Consider the following 20,399-nt stretch of genomic DNA (forward strand, 5'->3'; position numbering starts at 1 on the left):
TGCAGTGACAACCTGACCTGTCACCCAGTGTTTGAAATTGCAACTAGTTCTATTATGTTTGAAAATTACACGTTTCCATGATCAGTACCTTTCAAATCTGTTCATTGTTCAAGATCCATTTAAATTTGAAGTTGAACAGATAAACTGATAGTACCAGTACACTGAAGTGACGGAGGGAACAACTGTCCACCATGCATGTAACTACATATCAATTTCTGATGGAAGATTTTCCCCTTTTTAAAAACCTATTTCACACTAAATACATAGTTAGCAAAATACATGATTTTTGTACTAATCTGATATATAGCAACTATGTTAACTAACGTGATTATGTATGCAGCCTTCAATATGTAGTATAACTTACAGGAACTGATACTCAAACATGTCTATTTTAGTGCTGTTTGATGCAGAGGAACTGAAGTTCTTCACCTGTTTGGAGGTCTCCTGACACGTGTGGATGAAGTGGCTCGAGGAGGGGACAGTGACCATGAAGAAGCCAATTCAAGTGAAAATTAACTAATGGAAAGTGATCATGATACTGAAATTGAATGATCTGCAAACGAACATGATAACAACAATTAGTCTTAGTGGTTCCTGTTATCTTCAGAAGGGATTAAAACAAAATCGCCTGATTCTTATCCAAACAGAAATGTAAGAACTAGGTCAGAGAATACAGCAACTCTTCTCCGTGGCCCAGAATGCAAACTTCAGCACTAGTTTCTGAAGAAAAGTTATTAGACGTTTTCTTAGGCAGCAATGTCTACTGCACAAATATTTAGGTAAGAAACTTTAAATCAAATTTTAGTGAAAGAGATGCTAAATCGCTGACAAGACAAATAAGACCACTTTTCGGCATACCATACGTAAAAGGAACCCCAGAAAGCTCTAGAAAAAACAGTAGCATGCTCTAGGATAACTCCAGAGGCAACAGCTTTGAATCCCATTACCTAATTATGGGTGAAAAATTATTAGGTTGCTTGTGAGATGTTTATGTTTTGATGACTTGCAGGCCAAGGCTTCAGAAAGAAATTGATAAATTATCACCAGTTAGAGAAATTTTTGAGTTTTTTTAACAGTTCTTCAAAACACTGTCACATGTGAATATTTAACTGTTGATAAAAAGTAACTTAATTTTTCTGGAAATTGCCGGTTCAGACAATATCTTCCAAAAGCCTTCCAAGAACAGCATTAAGACATTTGCTTTGTTAGATGCTAAAAATGCCTATACTTTTATGTGGAAACTTACATTGGCACTCAGCCAGTGGCCTTTCAAGCAAAGCAATTCTCCTACAAAAATAGTTAAGAGACTGATGGAACTTCTCAACGGGAGTCATCTTAACATTACTGGTGACAACTGATTCAGTGATATACCATTGGTTAAGAAGCTGCTAGGCAACAGAAGACTAACATACATTTGAACAAGGAATTTAAATAATAAGCGAAGGACCTCTTTTGGCTCCAAAGAAAACTGTACCCTAGAGCCATACTGTACTGAAGTGAGTCATTTTTTTTTTATATTTACGTTATGTCTATGAAGATACAAGAGAGAAACTGAAAGCAGAATTCCTAACTTTTAACAATTTGGCAGACTGGAGTTTACTTACTTGATAACCTAATATTAAAAAAAAAAAAGTTCACTAAACACTCATAGCTCACCTATGGTTGTTTTCTACAATTTACTTAATTGTCCCCATCATGAGTGCACTGTGCATTTACCTAACAAATTCATGATCACTGAAACCAGTTGAAAGACTGGACGGTCTGCTAATTTGACTTGAGAAATGACCAAAATCTCGAATTTAGAACATATATGCTGTATATAAAATTCCCATTTAATTACAGCAGTATGCACGTATTCTACTCGGTATCACTTCAATAGTTACAGCACAAGATATTGCTACAAGAGTGGAAGGCAGAAATAAATGTAAAAGCTGGATGCAACTGGCTCATTTGCTTACTGTATGTGTTAATGTCAGATCCCTTAATCAGGCAGGTAGATTAGAAAATTTTGAAAAGGGAAATGGATAAATTAAAGTTAGATAAAGTAAGAATTAGTGAAGTTCAGTGGCAGGAGGAACAAGACTTCTGGTCAGGTGAATATAGGGTTATAAATACTAAATCAAATAGCGTTAATGCAGGAGTAGGTTTCAATATATATAAACAAAAATTATGTAACTTACCAAACGAAAGCGTTGGTACGTTGATAGAAACAATAACAAACACAAATTTCAAGCCTTCGCAACCCATGGTTGCGAAAGCTTGAATTTTATGTGTGTGTGTGTGTGTGTGTGTGTGTGTGTGTGTGTGTGTGTGTGTGTGTGTCAACATACCAACACTTTCGTATGATATCTATAAGAGGAGCATCAGTAAGCTACTATGAACAGCATGCTGAACACATTATTGTACACAAGACAGACAAAATGCCCACTCCTACCACATTATTACAAGTTTATATGCCAACTAGGTCCGCAGATGACGAAGAAATTTAAGAAATGTGTGATGATATAAAAGAAATTATTCAGATAGTGAAGGGAGACAAAAGTCGGGGGAGGGGGGGGGGCTCAAATTCGGTAATAGGTAAAGGAAGAGAAGGAAAAGCAGTGTGTGAATATGGAATGGGGTAAGGAATGAAAGGCAAACCTGCTTGGTAGAATTTTGCACACAGCGTCTCATAGCCAACACTTGGTTTAAGAAACTTGAAAGAAGACTATATGAGGAAGAGGCCTGGAGACATTGGAAGGTTTCAGATAGATTGTGTGATGGTAACACAGCGCTTTAGGAACCAGATTTTAAACTCTGAAACATCTCCAGGAGCAGATATGCACTGTGGCCACAATCTATTGGTTACGAATCTTAGATTAAAACTGAAGAAATTGCAAAATGCGGAATTTAAAGAGAGACGACCTGGATCAACTGACAGAAACAGAGGTTGTAGAGTGTTTCACGGAGAGCGTAAGGGAACAACTGACAAGAATGGGGGAAAGAAATACAGTAGAAGAAGAATGGGTAGCTTTGACGGATGAAGTAGTGAAGGGAGCAGAGGATCGAGTAGGTAAAAAGATGAGGACTAGAAGAAATCCTTGGGTAACAGAAGAAATATTGAATTTAATTCATGATAGGAGAAAATATAAAATGCAGTAAATGAAGCAGGCAAAAAGGAATACAAACGTCTCCAAAATGAGATCGACAGGAAGTGCAAAATGGCTAAGCAGGGATGGCTAGAGGACAAATCTAAGGATGTGGAGGCTTATCTCACTAGGGGTAAGATAGATACAGCCTACAGGAAAATTAAAGAGACCTTAGGAGAAAAGAGAGCCACTTGTATGAATATCAAGAGCTCAGATGGAAACCCAGTCCTAAGCAAAGAAGGGAAAGCAGAAAGGTGGAAGGAGTATATAGTGGGTCTGTACAAGGGCGATGTTCTTGAGGACAATATTATGGAAATGGAGGAGGATGTAGATGAAGATGAAATGGGAGATAAGATACTGCGTGAAGAGTTTGACAGAGCACTGAAAGACCTAAGTCAAAACAAGGCCCAGGAATAGACAACATTCCATTACAACTACTGATAGCCTTGGGAGAGCCAGTCCTGACAAAACTCTACCATCTGGTGAGCAAGATGTATGAGACAGGTGCAATACCCTCAGACTTCAAGAAGAATATAATAATTCCAATCCCAAAGAAAGCAGGTGTTGACAGATGTGAAAATTGCCGAACTATCAGTTTAATAAGCCACGGCTACAAAATACTAACACAAATTCTTTACAGACAAATGGAAAAACTGGTAGAAGCCGACCTCGGGGAAGATCAGTTTGAATTCCGTAGAAATGTCTGAACACGTGAGGCAATACTGACCCTACGACTTATCTTAGAAAATAGATCAAGGAAAGGGAATCCTACTTTTCTAGCATTGTAGACTTAGAGAAAGCTTTTGACACTGTTGACTGGAATATTCTCTTCAAATTCTGAAGGTGGCAGGGGTAAAATACAGGGAAAGGCTATTTACAATTTGTACAGAAACCAGATGGCAGTTATAAGAGTCGAGGGGCAGGAACGGAAGCAGTGGTTGGGAAGGGTGTGAGACAGGGTTGTAGCCTGTCCCCGATGTTATTCAATCTCTATATTGAGCAAGCAGTGAAGGAAAGAAAAGAAAAATTCAGGTATTTTCCATGAATTTCACTATTTTGACATTCCTAGTCTGTACAGTATCACTGTCACAGGAGTGTTCACGTTTTATGTCTCCGACTAGGGCTGATGTACCGTATTTACTCGAGTCCAAGCCGCACTCAAATCTAAGCCGCACCTAAAAAATGAGACTCGAAATCAAGGGAAAAAAATTTCCCGAATCTAAGCCGCACCTGAAATTTGAGACTCGAAATTCAAGGGGAGAGAAAAGTTTTAGGCCGCATCTCCAAATCGAAACAAAAGCTGGTCCACTGTAATACGAGACAATTTAGGTCGAATGAATGACGATACAGCTACAGTAGTTTGGTTCGAGTCGTAAGCTTAGCAGTTAAGCTTTACCAGGTAGCCATTGCTATGCGTCAGGCGCTCCGTCCATATTTGTACTGGTACCCTTGCTTTTTCATGTGCTTCGTCTGGTTTGAATTGATTGCTTATTTTTCTTTGATCTGATAAGCGCAGTTTTCTCTGTTATAGGTGTTTACGTCACTCTACGCTGAAAATTCATTACTGTACTGTGTCATGCATTGTTTGTCTTACTCTGATACTGCGTGTTTACGGCCTGTCGCCACTTAAAAAAAAGAGAGAGAGAGAGGAATCGTCTCATTAGCGAAACAATGGCAAGAGACTGCTACTTGTTGTTACTTGCACTGCTGCTTTCTTTGATAAAGATCAACAAGAACCAAGTAATAGACTGCGTATGATAGATGTTCTGAACGGGAGTTTAGTGGAAATTTTTCTCCATTAGAAAATCTTTGCAGGCGCCTCTTTAGTACATTACATTCTGCACAGAAATTAGAGTCATCTTAGATTTAAAAATGTCGTCAATTGTCTCGCTTCATTTCTGACTGTATCACTGTTTAGCATAAGAATAATACGAATACAAACATGACATGATATGTATATTCTTCCGCGTTTGCTGTTGTCTCACTAGTTTTGTGGTTTATTAAGCAGACAGGATTTAAATGAGATAGCAGCAAACACCAAACAATACATGGCAAAATGTTTATATTCGTATTATTCTTATGGTGATGTGAATACTGCATGTGATTCACAATTTATAAAAATTCCTATTAGCAACCATCTCTTCTCACAGATAGGAAAAAATTCAGAACGTAGAGTTGGCCATATTGACAAACATCCTAAACATTCTTGCCAGTCGGGTTTTCGTAGTACATCGAAATGCTGCTACATTCGAAGATGAACAATACGGACTTTGTATTTAAATCGTTGGATAATGTATGAAAATGCAGTGGTCGAAACTCGGCACGGAGAAAAAAAATCTTGTCTTCCACTTTTACTGACGCAGAGGTTTTGGTGCCAATATTTATCTTTGTGCCTACGAAGCATGCCTGTGTAGCGCTACATATATTCAACGGCAGAACTAAGTTGTGGCGGCACCCACCGACATTTTTAAGAACTTCCGCTTGCTTTGCACTCGATTCTAAGCCGCAGACGGTTTTTTGGATTACAAAAACCGGAAAAAAAGTGCGGCGTAGAATCGAGTAAATACGGTAATGGCGAGAATCAGGTCCTGTTTCTTGAGCGTGAAGTTTATTGTATGCAGAAAGATCTAGGGGAAATATTCTTTCTGCAGAGCAGGATGTCAAATATAGCACAACCGTGGGGCAATTGAATGATAGCGATAAACTGTACACTATTCACACCCAAAACTACACAGAATTCTATTTTTGACCATTAACTGAAAGAGGTAGTACCATACAAACAAGAAGATGATCATGGGGGTGGGGTGGGGGTGGGAAAGTGAGAGGAACGACTGGCACTAAGAATTCGCCTTCAACGAGAGGCAATTTTAATTCCTGTCTACTCACCCAAAGTCAAGTTTTTGGTGATTTTTTAAATCACATAATCAATTATTTATAACCAATACCGACTGTTACGTAAGGAAAGAGTAGGAAACAAAGAGGGGTGTTCTAATTACTAGACTGAATATTACGTTACTGCAAAAGATATTTTATGTATGTATGTATGTGACGTTACGTAATTATTAACGTCAATTTTTTATTCCAGCAGAATAATGCACATTCATATATTTGATTCAAATCCCCTTCTCTTCACAATATCAGTATACCACTTTAATATCACTACTAATCTGATGTGTGTGCTTGACTGACTACTTACCCGTGCCTCACTCACTGCAGCCATGTTTACAATTTTTGTTGCTGACCTTCGGTGACTTTACTCCCGAATTTATCTGCTATCTTTTAAGTCTTCATTAACTTTAAAATCTCATTATTCGAAATTCAATAAAAATGCTTGTAGATTTGATATAATCATCAGTTTCATGCATTTTACACTAATTAAGGCCTTGGCATTATTATGGAAAATCTTTGAAAAGTATTTCAATTTTGTGAGATCATAGTCACTATTATGGACACCATTGTTTGAGAACGAACTGTGTACAATAAAATATTTCCATTTTCTGATAACTCTACCAGCATAAGTTCAAGATGCATAATTGCATGTGGAGTTGTTCTCCTCTAGTTGAACTGAGTCTGTGTGTTACATGTAGGATGGCATAAACAAAACAGCAAGATTTTGCAGAGTGCTAGGAAATGTGAAGCCTATGCAGTCTTCAGTGTGTCTTAGTGTGCCATTTGGTAGTGTTGATGCATAAGAATGTGAATTTTATACTGGAAAACAAATCAATCCGTAATTTCTCTGCAACACACACTGATGACAAACTCAACATGCACACACCGCCACTGACAGTTAGTACAGGTCAGGTATGAAATGAAAATGAATTACTCATTATAGATCTCTAAAATTGTTCCTAAGGGTTACTTCTGTGGAATTCTTTCACGCTGAACAAGGTGTCAGTTCTCACGTTACAAGATTAAAACCACATACTATACTGACAAGACCTTGTTCTAACTAAGCACAACTTCGTGTGAAGATACATTGATTCATTGGTAATTTGTAACTGGGTGAATACGCGGACAAGGAAAAACATTCCTGGATTTCCCAGTTAAAGAAACGCTTTCTACCAAGTGAAAACACACTTTTTTTGGGTTAAATGACAGCATATTTTCCCTCGGAACCGTAAAACTTATCAATGCCATGATTGGTTGCACTTTTATAGACAGGTGTAGAATTTCCTGGAACTTTAGAAAACTAAACTCAAGAAGAAGAAGAAAAAAAAAAAAAAACGGTTTTGGAAAGATCTTTGATGTGCAGCAACACACACGCTGCATATTTTCGTATTATGAAAGTATAAACTCGAATTTCACCGAACACCGTATGGTACTTCCCAAAGCATTGAAATCGAGATTGCGATGTACTTTTGTTAGCCAGTCATAGCTTATATCACGTGATCTCGTCACCCATGACAGCGGTTATTCAGAGCATAGGACACGTGATGTAATCAGCCAATAGCAAGATCACTGTTAAGTAGTGTGAACACACAAACAGGAAAAGTTAATGGTTTAAATAAATATACACAGTGTTACTACAAGAAAAACAAAACTTTCACGCACAACATTGATTTTTTTTTGCACGTGTTACACTTTAAGATACATCATACACATGTGCCAATAAAATTTTTAGCGACATGAATGTCTGACCTGAGCTCGAAATTCTTCTAAATGGATCATCAAGGAGTTGATTTTTAAATGAGAGTCAAACACTCTGAGATTTAAAAAATTCATTGTACATTCTCACACATAGTTCAATTTGCGTAAAAGGAAATTTACTCTGAAAGTATGCTTTTCAAACCATCATTTGCAATATTTTCCCGCCACCTGTTAGAAATAGGTTCGTTCCAGCAGTTGCCAGAGTGTGCCAGATAACAGGCGCCACCGCGCTTGCACAGTTATGACGACGTAGGAAGCCCGTGTGTTCGTTAAGTGTGTAACATTAAAAGATCTTACATTATGTCATAAAAGACATCAGAGGATACTCCACGAGCATCGGAATGTTGTGAACCATACTAAAATGTGCTAATTTAAAGTGCCTATATTCCGCCAGTGTTCAGCAGTGATGTGTGAAAAAACTGTGTGCGGTAGTTCCAGGGAGCTTATCGGTCTTGTTACTCCTCGGGCCAAATCCCGCAGCTAGGTTCTGTTGGGTTCATATTGTAATGGTACAGTAGCATATGTAAAAATGCAGCATTTGTATGATGTTCCCGATACTGTGAAAATAATTGTCTTTTGTGTTTCTACGATACTTATCTACCTCTGTGGTATAAAACGATGGACATAGTCAAAATAAAGAGGATTTCGTTTGTTTTTTGTCTGAAAAAAATAAATTATGTTTTCTTAATTCGAGCCGTTTTTATGAACAGTCATTCATAAAACATCAATAATTAAGAATTTGTATTTGAAATGGAAACTGTAATTTCATATTATTCATTAAAAATAATGATGAGTTTTATAATTAAGAGACGTAGGTAACTAAAATTGAACGAGGAAAAAACTTGATACTGGGGAGATTTGAACCAATGCACAAGTAACTGCGCTTGGTTCACATTTTATTACGCTAACTACTGCACTACTCGTTCAATGTTCATTAATCAACTGCCATATATACAACACTGGAAAAACTTCAAAGCCAATTATCTCCATAAATTTACGAAAAACATTAGGACCAGCCTGTTTCTCGGCACTTTTTAAGCGTGTTCCACGCGCATGTTTCACAAAGGAAAAGAATGCAGCCTTAGCCTTTTCTATACTGCGCGTTAACAGTGTAACAATAAGAGCACAATGCTGCAGAGGCTGTGACTGTAACCAAGTTTTGAAATAAAAACTACATAGGTAAAGCATGGTTGAGAAAAACGTTGACGGCTGTTAATACATTTGAATATCTTAAAGTTTCATTTAACATAGCTTAGCAATAAGATATATAATACATAAGCATGAAATTTAGTAGAAGTAAGAGAGAGATGATTATCACAACAAGAAAGGAGAGAGGAGCAGCAGGAACAACAATTGGTGGGGAACGATTGAGGAGAGTGGAGAGTTTCAAGTACCTAGGAAGGCTGATACAGGAACATGGGAAAAACAACAGAAATAAACAAGCAGGGGAGAAAAGCCGAAGCTTTTTGGAAGTGTGTCAGAAGTCTGATATGGAACAAGGATGTATCCCTAATCAGTAAAAAGGTTATATACCAGTCATACTATGTCCCAATTCTGACATATGCATCAGATACCTGGGTTATGAAAGGAAGAGAGGACAGCGAAGTACAAGACAGTGAGATGAAATTCTTGAGAAACAGTATTGGAGTGACGGACAGGATACGAAATGAGAGGATCAGAGAGTTAATGAAGGTGGAACCATTACAGGAGGAGTTAGAGAAATCAAAGCTGAGATGGTATGGACAAGTTAAGGGAATGGAGGAGAAGAGGATGCCCAGGAGGATATACGAGATGAAACTGGAAGGAAAGAGACCAAGAGGAAGACCGAGAGACAGATGGCTGAAAGGAGTAGAGGAATGCATCCAGAAGAAAGGAGAAGATTGGACCCAGGTGAAGACAGAGACATGGTGGCAAGACAGAAGACAATGGAGAGGCCTACATTCCATACAGACCCAGCAAGAGGCTGGAAACTGTCCAAGATGATGATGATGATGATGATGATGATGATGATGTAGGACCTACTTCCAAGAGCGTAAAACCATATATCACTTCTCTGACCCTCCGCGACTATCAACAATGTTTCAAGAACACTATGAAACCCTGCAAAGAATTTAGTAATTTAGCGCATGGCAAGAGCATACTGTCTGGTCATTTGGGTGCCTGTACATCAACCTACCTTTGTGGCAAGATACAGCTGATGACAATCCTTGCAACATCAGGATTCCAACAGCTACTCCTGACTTATGGGCCACAGTACAAGTACGTGTTAGCGACCTCTGCTATGAAGGCAGGTGACTAGGTAAATACCCACACAGCAATGGAGTATAATCAGAAAAGGACATGCAAGAAAATAGGTTACAGTATTTAAAAAATTGCTTGCTAAGCCTATTTTTAAGTGCTGTACAGAAACCAAGAAAAATGAAAATAAGGATGCTTGAAGCTATCCCAGTTTTTTCTTCACTACTGTGTGCAGCTCTTCTATAGTATCCCATCATAATCATAATGATATATCTTTTGCATTACATGCTACAAACCCAGGAAAGAACTGTCTACTGGTGATCAAACTTCCACCATCCATACATCCATTCCATGAACATTTGGCTTTACACATGTCAAGTGAAAAGGATGAAGTAGAGTTTTTCTAACTTAGTGGTCTCTAATGGTAATTATATCGATTTTTTACTCGTTTTGTACATCATCTGTGCACACTTCACACAACGTCACATACGCACAGGCAACACGGCTGCATCGAGATGATCTGTTCGTTCGTAAAAAATTCAAAACAGGGAATTTTGTTTTACGGATGTGCATCACCTTCATTATAACATTTTTGGTCAGGTGAATTCCATAATATTGCAAATTTGTGTGTTTGAGGGAGTCAGTCTTAACAACTTCCAAGATATCCTGTTATTACTGGAGTTCACATTCATAGGTTACCGCTATTCTGTTAGAAGGCGCAACAGAAGGAAAGAGGTGAGAGAAGAAGAAAGCTAGGGTGAGAAGCAAGGGAAGGGGAGAAGCTAGCGTCCACTCCATCGCCTTCAAGACGGCCGGCCGGACCCTGTTACCTGCAAATCGCTTTCCCAATAAAAGAGGCGAGGCGAGGCGAGTTGAGGCGCGGCCGGGCCCGGCAAATGGCGTTCCAGTCCGCAGTTTGCGCGCCGCCTCCGAATTACGCTAATAGGAGGCAAACGCACGCCATTTGGCCGCAAGTGTGGCGGCAACGCCCTCGTTAGTTAATCGCCTTTCTTCGTGACCGCGCACCCATAATTGCGCTTCGTGTCGCGATCCGTTGAATTTTTCACTTTTTTCCTTGCCTTTCTTATGTAGTGGCAACTTCAACAGAAAGGGTTGTTACTACCGGCACAGACGCACTTCATACATAGTTTTTACATAAGGCAGGGTTTTTTTTATTGACTAATTCCGTTCATTAAACCTGATCAGTGGTAGCAGTTCGATTCGTACCTCTCTCTCGCGATCTCCCAAGACATCAACCGCACAATTTGTAATAATCTTGCGTCCAACCAGATTTGCCTCATATTGAAAACAAACACACACTTATTACTCACCGCGTTGGAATGCGTCTGGTCGGTCTTGAGTTCCTTGTGGTTGGAAAACTGCACATAGACTGCTCGGCCGCGAAGTTGCGCCACACATGATGTGAAGTAGTTCACCATTGTGGACGCTGCGACCTCGTCAGCCATCTCCAGGAATGCCTGAAAACATGCGTCTTATTCAAATCTTTGAAGACTCCAATTATATTTTCAACTGGAATTCCTAACCAGTAACACGACGAAGTTGATATGAATGAAAACAGAATTAGGGAAGTAACCATTTTGAAATATCTGCGTTATAACAGTGTTCAAAATCATCCCAAAGACGTGTGTCCCTACGTATTAGGACGTATCCGTTGCAAGAGTTTTCTCGCGGTAAACATTAAACTAAGCTACAAGGTATTTCGAATATATGCATTGCTTTGAGGTCTTGAAAGGTTGTAAACAACTACACGATATTTAAGTTTTCAGGAGAATTATGTAACTAATGCTTGAAATAAACGAATCTACTTTTAAAAAAGTAAACTGTGCACATCTCCACGATTGGGTAACATCTCATTGTTTTAATAAGAATGATCGCACTGAAAGTAGTGCACCCTTGCCTTATTTCTACGTTTGATGTGACTTAAGTAGCCAGTTATAAACGGATCTATGGCAAAACATACGCTAGGAAACTGTGTGTATTACGCCTTTACCCGAGACAAAACTAATGGAAAACTCAAGTAATTTCGTTAAAATTGCTAACAGAGCACCTAAACGTGTTGAGATGTGCTCGAATGCCAAGACGATAGTGTTTTCCTTGAATGTACAAGCGTAAGTGATCTGTAACGGTACGACGAACAGTTTAAGTTCTTGGGGACGTTCTTATAGACAGTGTCTTACTGCAGCACGGTAATAATGAACAGCAACCGGTAAGAAACTGATAGATGTCCATGAGTACGACTGTTGTTCCATGACTAAGTTGGTCAGAACAGCAGCGCTGAAACGCTTGGAAACATGGTGATTGCTGTTAGGTCTCACGCACGGACGAAGATGTGTCTTTCTTTGGAACACACGTCATCATTCAATGGAAACTACATGTCCATAAAAACTACGCTTAATCTCAGATTACTAACCCCTCGCAAAAGTTACGATTGCAGAAGGTATAAAACAGGATATTTCCTACTGAATTTGGTGTCTAAAATACCAGTGGAGATCCACTAATTGTTATTAATTAATGCACAACTATAAATATGACCTCCTTTAAATAGGATGTGTATTAGTAACTTTCGGATGGTTTAGTAGCGATGTACCAACCTCCTACCCCCTTTTAATGTTCTACAGGCAGAATCTAAGACATTTATTTTGTAATAGCTTGTATGACCATATCCACCCCCTCACCCCTTTATTCTCAACTTCTTAGGGAAACGCTTTTGCTGTGTTTTAGCCTTTAATCTCCAGATCAATTAAAATTTTAACAGCCTATCTTAACACTCTCAAAGTTAACAATTACATTATCTATGCGACTGTGTACGGTAGGTGAATCAGAGTGAAAATGGGTGCTAGTAATTGTGATTTTGGGTAGTATTTTATGGACTAAAAGTTTTGGCAGTGCTTCCACTAAGCGACAGCAGTTAGTGTCCCCGTAATTACATATTACGGACGACATTTTATCTGCGCTACGTTCAGCCCCCCACTCAGGAGAGTTTCTCCGGAACAGCGAGCACGTGTGTACGTGCAAAAGGCAATAGTGCGACTTTGCCGTAGAGCGCTGTGGCTAGATACAGAAAAGAAAAAAGACAAAAAAACAGCTGGAGGAAAAGGGAGAGAAACACGCTGAATAATACAACACCCCACCTGGCTCGCAGAAGATGCCCCTTCCCACAAAAAGAGCTCCTTAGGCCCCATAAACCCACTAGGCACTCCGTTGCGGCGAAGAAGCACTATTTCGACCACGTGCCCGCTTAGTATCAGCTGTATGCTTCAAGAAGGGTAGTACGGAGGTCTACTAAACTGGAATAATGGCTTTTCGAGTCTCCTAAAAATGCGGAAGCAGCCAGATTACAAAAAGACTAAGTAAATACATGTTACTTCATGTTATCAGGCCTTAATAAAATTGATCCAAGAATACCCAAGCGAATCACTGCTAAAGTGCAGAAGGGCAATAGGAAAAACGAACACTAATCTGGCCAAGAAAACATGAAACAATGTGAAGTGAGTTGAACATAGCCACACTTATTGTACTCCGTATGGTGAAAAATGGAGGGATGAAATTAATGAATTAATTAAAATCATTCTTAATAACAACCTACATTACAGTGAAGGTACATTGATGTCTGTAGGCGATTTGTAGTCTCTTGTGTACGCCGTCTGTTAATGTCTAAACAGAAAATTCCTTCTTAGTTTGTGCGATCACGTGTGTTCCTTTTAATGTTAAGGAGGGTAGACGTTCTTCAATACCTCAGAATAGACCAGAAAGGCAACGGACAATTGGTGCTGCGTGATGGGATCCTACGACGGGAGGAGGATACGGACAAAGCAAACATGGAGGTCATGGAAAGCTGCCACTAGCTCGGTTTTACAAGGATCGGCCAAGATTACGCAACGTCCTCATACTCGCCTCATGTGGTTTACGAAAATCAAATAAAACATTAACCGGGATGGCTGGACGTAAATGTGAAATGTCATTTGTCCAGAACGCATGTCTTACAATAGCGGTGGATCGGTTTGACAGCAGACTTCCTACTTTATCTTTTGAACATGCGTCGTCACATCACTGAACAATTAACCAGAGTTATCGAATGGTGTATCATTTCATTAAAGACAACTTATTTGCTTCATCATATCATCATCATCCTTTAGTAATATTACATTTCAGTTCTGTAAATTACATCCACCGACGACGAGATCTTGCTACATCTTTAGTTCCTAGGCGTCAATACTGACTGACTGTATGTGGTAGCCTCTTTTTTAATATACCACAAACTTGCTGCGGTCGTTTAGCATTACGTTTTTGGACCACGTGTACAATCTCTACAGCATTCCAACGTTTTTGGGTAACTTCGATTCACATTTTATCCCGGCGTTTATTCTTGTTTTATCATTTTGTCTAAATCAGTTGATTAGTGCCCACGTAGTAAGTTATGAAATGGTGCTAACCTAAAAAAGACTATTTGCTACTACTTAACGTCATTATTTAGTAGCTGTTTCCGGCCACGCGTCGCTGTGATTCAGTCTGGTTACATAAAAAAGAAAGATAAAACAAAGTACACGTTTCTCACATATGAGAAATGGATATACGTCCTTCAGAATATTGCGTCAAAATTTGAAGTCAATCTGTCAAAAACGTACAGAGATTTTTTTCAAAAGTTTCCCTTTGTGTGTTACGTATTTATTTATCTATATAAAAAAATCAATTGCCGCATTTATAAAAAATATGATCACCTTAGAACGGCTCGACGTATGTTTTCACTTGTTGAATAATAACGGTCTGATTAAGACAAATGACTGCGTTGGCGGTAGTGATGGGAGAATATGGAGTGATGAAAAGGGAGGGGAAAGTTAGGGAGGAAGTCGGGCGGCGGGAATTTTGATAAGATGGTACGTTCGGCGTAAATTTGCGCTGTGTTGCAGAGCCGGCGCCCGAGACAGAGCAGGCCGCCAGATGTAGGTACGGCTGGCAGCAACCTCTAAAGCCTGTCGCGTGGGCTCATTACGGTCAGAATTACTCAGTGCTCGCGGGTAGGCAACGCGAGCACGCAAACACGCCGTAGCAAACTACCCACGCAGTTTACCCGCCGCCGGCCCTCACGTCAGAATTCGAGGCAATAACAACGCAGCTGAGAGTAAGCACGCTCTCCCTCGGGCGCATCGCCTGGAGTACATTCGCGCACCACCGCAACGACGAGCAGGTAACAACTGTTTTACGCGTTCGCAACCTCCTTCCCTCTCCACCCGCCTGCTCGCGCGGTTAAGGAATCCGGGCAATCTGGCTGCAGGCATCCCGCAAATGTGATTTAGTTATAAACTAACGCTCGCTCGGCACCGCAAAGGAGCTGGAATACCGCAGCAACTGCCGTGGTTGCGGAACGCACAAACACATCAGCCGCATGTCAGACGCAGTGTAAGGAGTACCGAAGTGATGGCGCAGAACGCGACCGAATATAAAGTTCCGCTTCGAAATGTAGAGCGACATTCTGAATATGGGTATAGTTCAAACGGCCGATTCAATTGACACACAGAACTGGTATCAAAGTACTACACCCGAGTGCTTTGCCGCTAACTGGTCAGCAAATGTTCAAGTTCGGCTTTATCGTTGGAAGTAGCAAGTGAAGGGCGACTTTAATCAGCTGCTATGCATTAGTGTGTACACTATGCTTACGCTCAACTGGATTGACGAAATGATTACCAGTTTCCTTTTCACAGAACCATCACTGCAATAGTGCAAGTGATTTAGCCAAACCACGAAAAACAATACAGGGCTATTACAAATGATTGAAGCGATTTCATAAATTCACTGTAGCTCCATTCATTGACATATGGTCACGACACACTACAGATACGTAGAAAAACTCAAAGTTTTGTTCGGCTGATGCCGCACTTCAGGTTTCTGCCGCCAGAGCGCTCGGGAGCGCAGTGAGACAAAATAGCGACAGGAGCCGAGAAAGCGTATGTCGTGCTTGAAATGCACTCATATCAGTCAGTCATAACAGTGCAACGACACTTCAGGACGAAGGTCAACAAAGATCCACCAACTGCTAACTCCATTCGGCGATGGTATGCGCAGTTTAAAGCTTCTGGATGCTTCTGTAAGGGGAAATCAACGGGTCGGCCTGCAGTGAGCGAAGAAACGGTTGAACGCGTGCGGGCAAGTTTCACGCGTAGCTCGCGGAAGTCTACGAATAAAGCAAGCAGCGAGCTAAACGTACCACAGCCGACGGTTTGGAAAATCTTACGGAAAAGGCTAAAGCGGAAGCCTTACCGTTTACAATTGCTACAAGCCCTGACACCAGATGACAAAGTCAAACGCTTTGAATTTTCGGCGCGGTTGCAACAGCTCGTGGAAGAGGATGCGTTCAGTGCGAAACTTGTTTTCAGTGATGAAGCAACATGGTGAAGTGAACAGACACAATGTGCAAATCTGGGCGGTAGAGAATCCTCAGGCATTCGTGCAGCAAATTCGCAATTCACCAAAAGTGTTTTGTGCAATCTCACGGTTTAAAGTTTACGACCCCTTTTTCTTCTGCGAAAAAAACGTTACAGGACACGTGTATCTGGACATGCTGGAAAATTGGCTCATGCCACAACTGGAGACCGACAGCCGACTTCATCTTTCATCATGATGTTCGGCATTTCTTAAACAGGAGATTGGAAAACCGATGGATCGGTCGTGGTGGAGATCATGATCAGCAATTCATGTCATGGCCTCCACACTCTCCCGACTTAACCCCATGCGATTTCTTTTTGTGGGGTTATGTGAAAGATTCAGTGTTTAGACCACCTCTACCAAGAAACGTTCCAGAACTGCGAGCTCGCATCGACGATGCTTTCGAACTCATTGATGGGGACATGCTGCGCCGAGTGTGGGAGGAACTTGATTATCGGCTTGATGTCTGCCGAATCACTAAAGGGGCACATATCGAACATTTGTGAATGCCTAAAAAAACTTTTTGAGTTTTTGTATGTGTGTGCAAAGCATTGTGAAAATATCTCAAATAATAAAGTTATTGTAGAGCTGTGAAATCTCTTCAATCATTTGTAATAATCCTGTATAGTAGGCCAGACGGGGGGTTCTGTAACAACCACGCCCCTACAGAATACGAGACCACTGTCTCAGCGATAGCGCCGTTTCGTTCGGTTTCATGAGTTTCGAGCAATGTTATGCAAATAGAATTGTGGCCTACACAAGCAAAATGACTGAAGGAATCAAACTGAGAAAGCGTGATGGCAAACAAATTAATAATCAATCCTGGACACTGCAACACAAATTCTTACGTGTTTTAGAAGTTATCGTCGTCCATTAGCCTTTGAAAGATTAATAAAAGCCTTCATTATCGTTATTCTTATGTATGTAATCAAACTGAGGCATCAGGGGATCACCAATTTAGTATTTTAGGGCAGCGTGGAGGGTAAAAATCGTAGAGGGAGACCAAGAGATGAATACACTAAGCAGATTCAGAAGGATGTAGGTTGCAGTAAGTACTGGGAGACGAAGAAGCTTGCACAGGATAGAGTAGCATGGAGAGCTGCATCGAACCAGTCTCAGGACTGAAGACAACAACAACACTCAAACTGCGTTCGGTTTGCACGCAGGTTGTTCGTAAGTCTGGACTTCTTGGTCAACTCTTTATTGCGTTTCTGTGTAATGTCTGAAAGCAATTACACTGCGAAACTAGTAACTTAACAGTGCCACGAACTGAGTATCTATTCTCTTGTGGGCGAAAATATGACATCAGTTGCATTACTCAGTGAAGTCCAGCTTCTTGTATAGAGAAGACAAACTATTCATGGTTCCTGCGTTAAATGCTTTGTTTCTTCTTGACAAATTGCTTCACCTTCGCCTGATACATCGCTCACAACCGCCATAGCAATTTTGTTTAACATGAAAACATACGATTTCGTCGGCTTGAAACTACTACTAGTCTTTCGATTTTCTTTTAATAAGCTTATGATAAAACACTGTACACACAAATACCTCAATACACGCCACTGTGAAAGCTAATACCAAAAATACTATTGCAATATAGATCTAATTCTGCAGAACGCTATCAAAGACCACCAAATGTATCAATTAAGACCAATCTCTTAAGAGACAGAGAAACAAGAGCTAACGAACCTCTGCACATTGAACGCTACAGCTGGCAGTTCATTTCGCTTGAGACCGCAACAAATAATTCACTTCTGGACTTCCGGGAGAAGAATAGGGTCAGCCATTATTCTACAGACGAGATGGTCGTCTGCGGCTGCAAGATTTCCGCAGGAAGTTGTCTTAGGAGATTACCCAGGGGAGTGGAGGCGTTTCTACGCGGACTCCTTCCCATCACCTTACGCTTTCGAACGGGAGAGCTGTAAATCCGCATCTGCGGAGCGGAAGGACTCGCAGGTAACGAAGGGTTGGGGTGCATTAGCACCTGCAAGGCTGATTGTACTCGAGTTAGAGGTAGTGGCGCGGAGATTACGACCATGTCACTTCACCAGACATCACCTTCAAACCTAGTGGCCTCCTAGTGTATGAGGATAGCTGTGTGTGTGTGTGTGTGTGTGTGTGTGTGTGTGTGTGTGTGTGTGTGTGGGGGGGGGGGGGGGGGGGTGACATTTTAAAAAACTGAGATCTACACCTGACAACGAGATTTCATTTTTCCATTCAATCGGAGAAGTAATTATGCAGAACTCTGCAAATTAAGCAGTTGGAGGCGATCACTCACCCACTTCATAAAATCAATTATTCTTACTTAATTTAAGGAGTTACACAAAACGTAGGAATAGCTTGACGGGTAAACCACTGGACAGGCGGAGTCGTTTGCGCAGGTAGGAACAGCTAACAACCGGATTGTTGGCCGGTGGGAGTGGTTCAAGTTGTAGTCTTGTAAATCGATTAGCATGTAAGAGTAGTAACATATAGTTTTACTACAGAAGTAGTAAATTCAAGGGTACGAATAGAAATTGGGAGCAGCCGTCACGGACTTTGAAGTCCTTCCAACCACTCTCACCGCCGCTACAAATCTGTGTTGGGACACACTTTCTCTTCTCCTTTCTTTCCTCTTCCTCTATCCACCTTTGCTTCTCGTAGTTAATAGAATTTCTTCATGGTTTAATGGTTTTGGATTTGTATTTGTTTATAATTATTTGTTTCATGGTAATGGATTTGTATGTTTATCTGTAATTATTATTTGAAAAGTTTTCAATGAGCTGCAGAAAAAAAGCCTGCCTCCACGTGGCGGGACACGGGCAACGGTGGGAGTGGAGTCGGGTAGTGGTGTAGTATTACACTACCGCCTCGGACCCCCGAACCCAGTCACAGCGGCAAAGAGGCATTCACAGACCCACCAAAGGTAATCACACGGTGGATAATTAAACAAAATCAGCAAGTGAAAAAAAGTATCTTGAGGCTAACCACTTTAAATCCCAATAGTTTTTTGCGCCGCTGTGACTGTCGACTGCAGAGCGATACAGGTGAAACGCAAAATCCACAGATTGGAAAATGAACTCTTGTAAAACTTCTAGTTATTAAGCACAATAAAGGCCACTATAGGTTGTGTCTATGCTCGAGTAATTGGGAATAGGGAAATTTAACGGCCATCGCCTTTCCGCCCAACACCATCATCATGGTCATCTTTTGTGGGTTCTCAATACCTCTGTACGTGGCTTTGTTACCCGATTGCGATAAAGGCGTTAAATTTTCACCCAAGTTCACCTAACTACGCAGAAGACCTTGCGGGCTGTGACAGCTCGATTCTGCAGTGGAACGTTCTTCAGCGTTCAATACTGAACATAAGGCAGCAATCCCAGAACCCTGCGAGCAACGATTTACTTTATGTCTATTTTTCACAATTCAAACAAAGTGCTGAGAACGTCAGTTCTCTAACATTCATGCCTTTTTATTACGACACACAAACATTTTAAATAATTTGTTAAATGCTTCCTTACATTATTTGGCAATTTTTAATTTTGATGACTCCATGACGGGATGTGACAGTTTTCCAAGGATCAGAACCAAGTGCAATGTCATTGTGTAACAATATGTACGACGCTTTCATGGGACTATATTATCGATATACCTTCTTGCAGCGTTCAAGCCAAGATCTACGGCAGTATTTTATATTTAAAAATAACAACCTTCTCGTACCCCATAGTATGATTTTCGTAGTTAAGTCGCTACAAAATGCACAATCTAACTGCGTTGAAATAAACTTCCGCAAATCTTAGGGTTTACATCAAGAAACGAATGCTACTGGTTCTGCTTAACCTGCTAACCCTGTAGAAGTACACTTACGCGGTTTACGACGAGCGAGTATAAATTTCGCCTTGTAACGCGTTCGACGTCTCCTCAAACTAGAGAAACCACGCCGCTAGCGCTTGCTGATAAATAGCG

General features: G+C 40.6%; 1 protein-coding gene across 6 annotated transcripts in view; it reads right to left on the bottom strand.

The window, feature by feature from the left end:
* LOC126474157 (polypyrimidine tract-binding protein 1) overlaps window positions 1-20,399 on the bottom strand; it is a 277,481-nt gene that overhangs the window by 116,467 nt on the left and 140,615 nt on the right. For all 6 annotated transcript variants that reach the window (XM_050101655.1, XM_050101648.1, XM_050101633.1 and 3 more), the window contains exon 4: window positions 11,345-11,491. In XM_050101655.1, coding sequence (XP_049957612.1) covers window positions 11,345-11,491 — 147 coding nt within the window. The remainder of the gene's footprint in view (window positions 1-11,344; window positions 11,492-20,399) is intronic.

This window comes from Schistocerca serialis, chromosome 1 (assembly GCF_023864345.2).
Source record: "Schistocerca serialis cubense isolate TAMUIC-IGC-003099 chromosome 1, iqSchSeri2.2, whole genome shotgun sequence".
Classification (NCBI taxonomy): Eukaryota; Metazoa; Arthropoda; class Insecta; order Orthoptera; family Acrididae; genus Schistocerca; species Schistocerca serialis.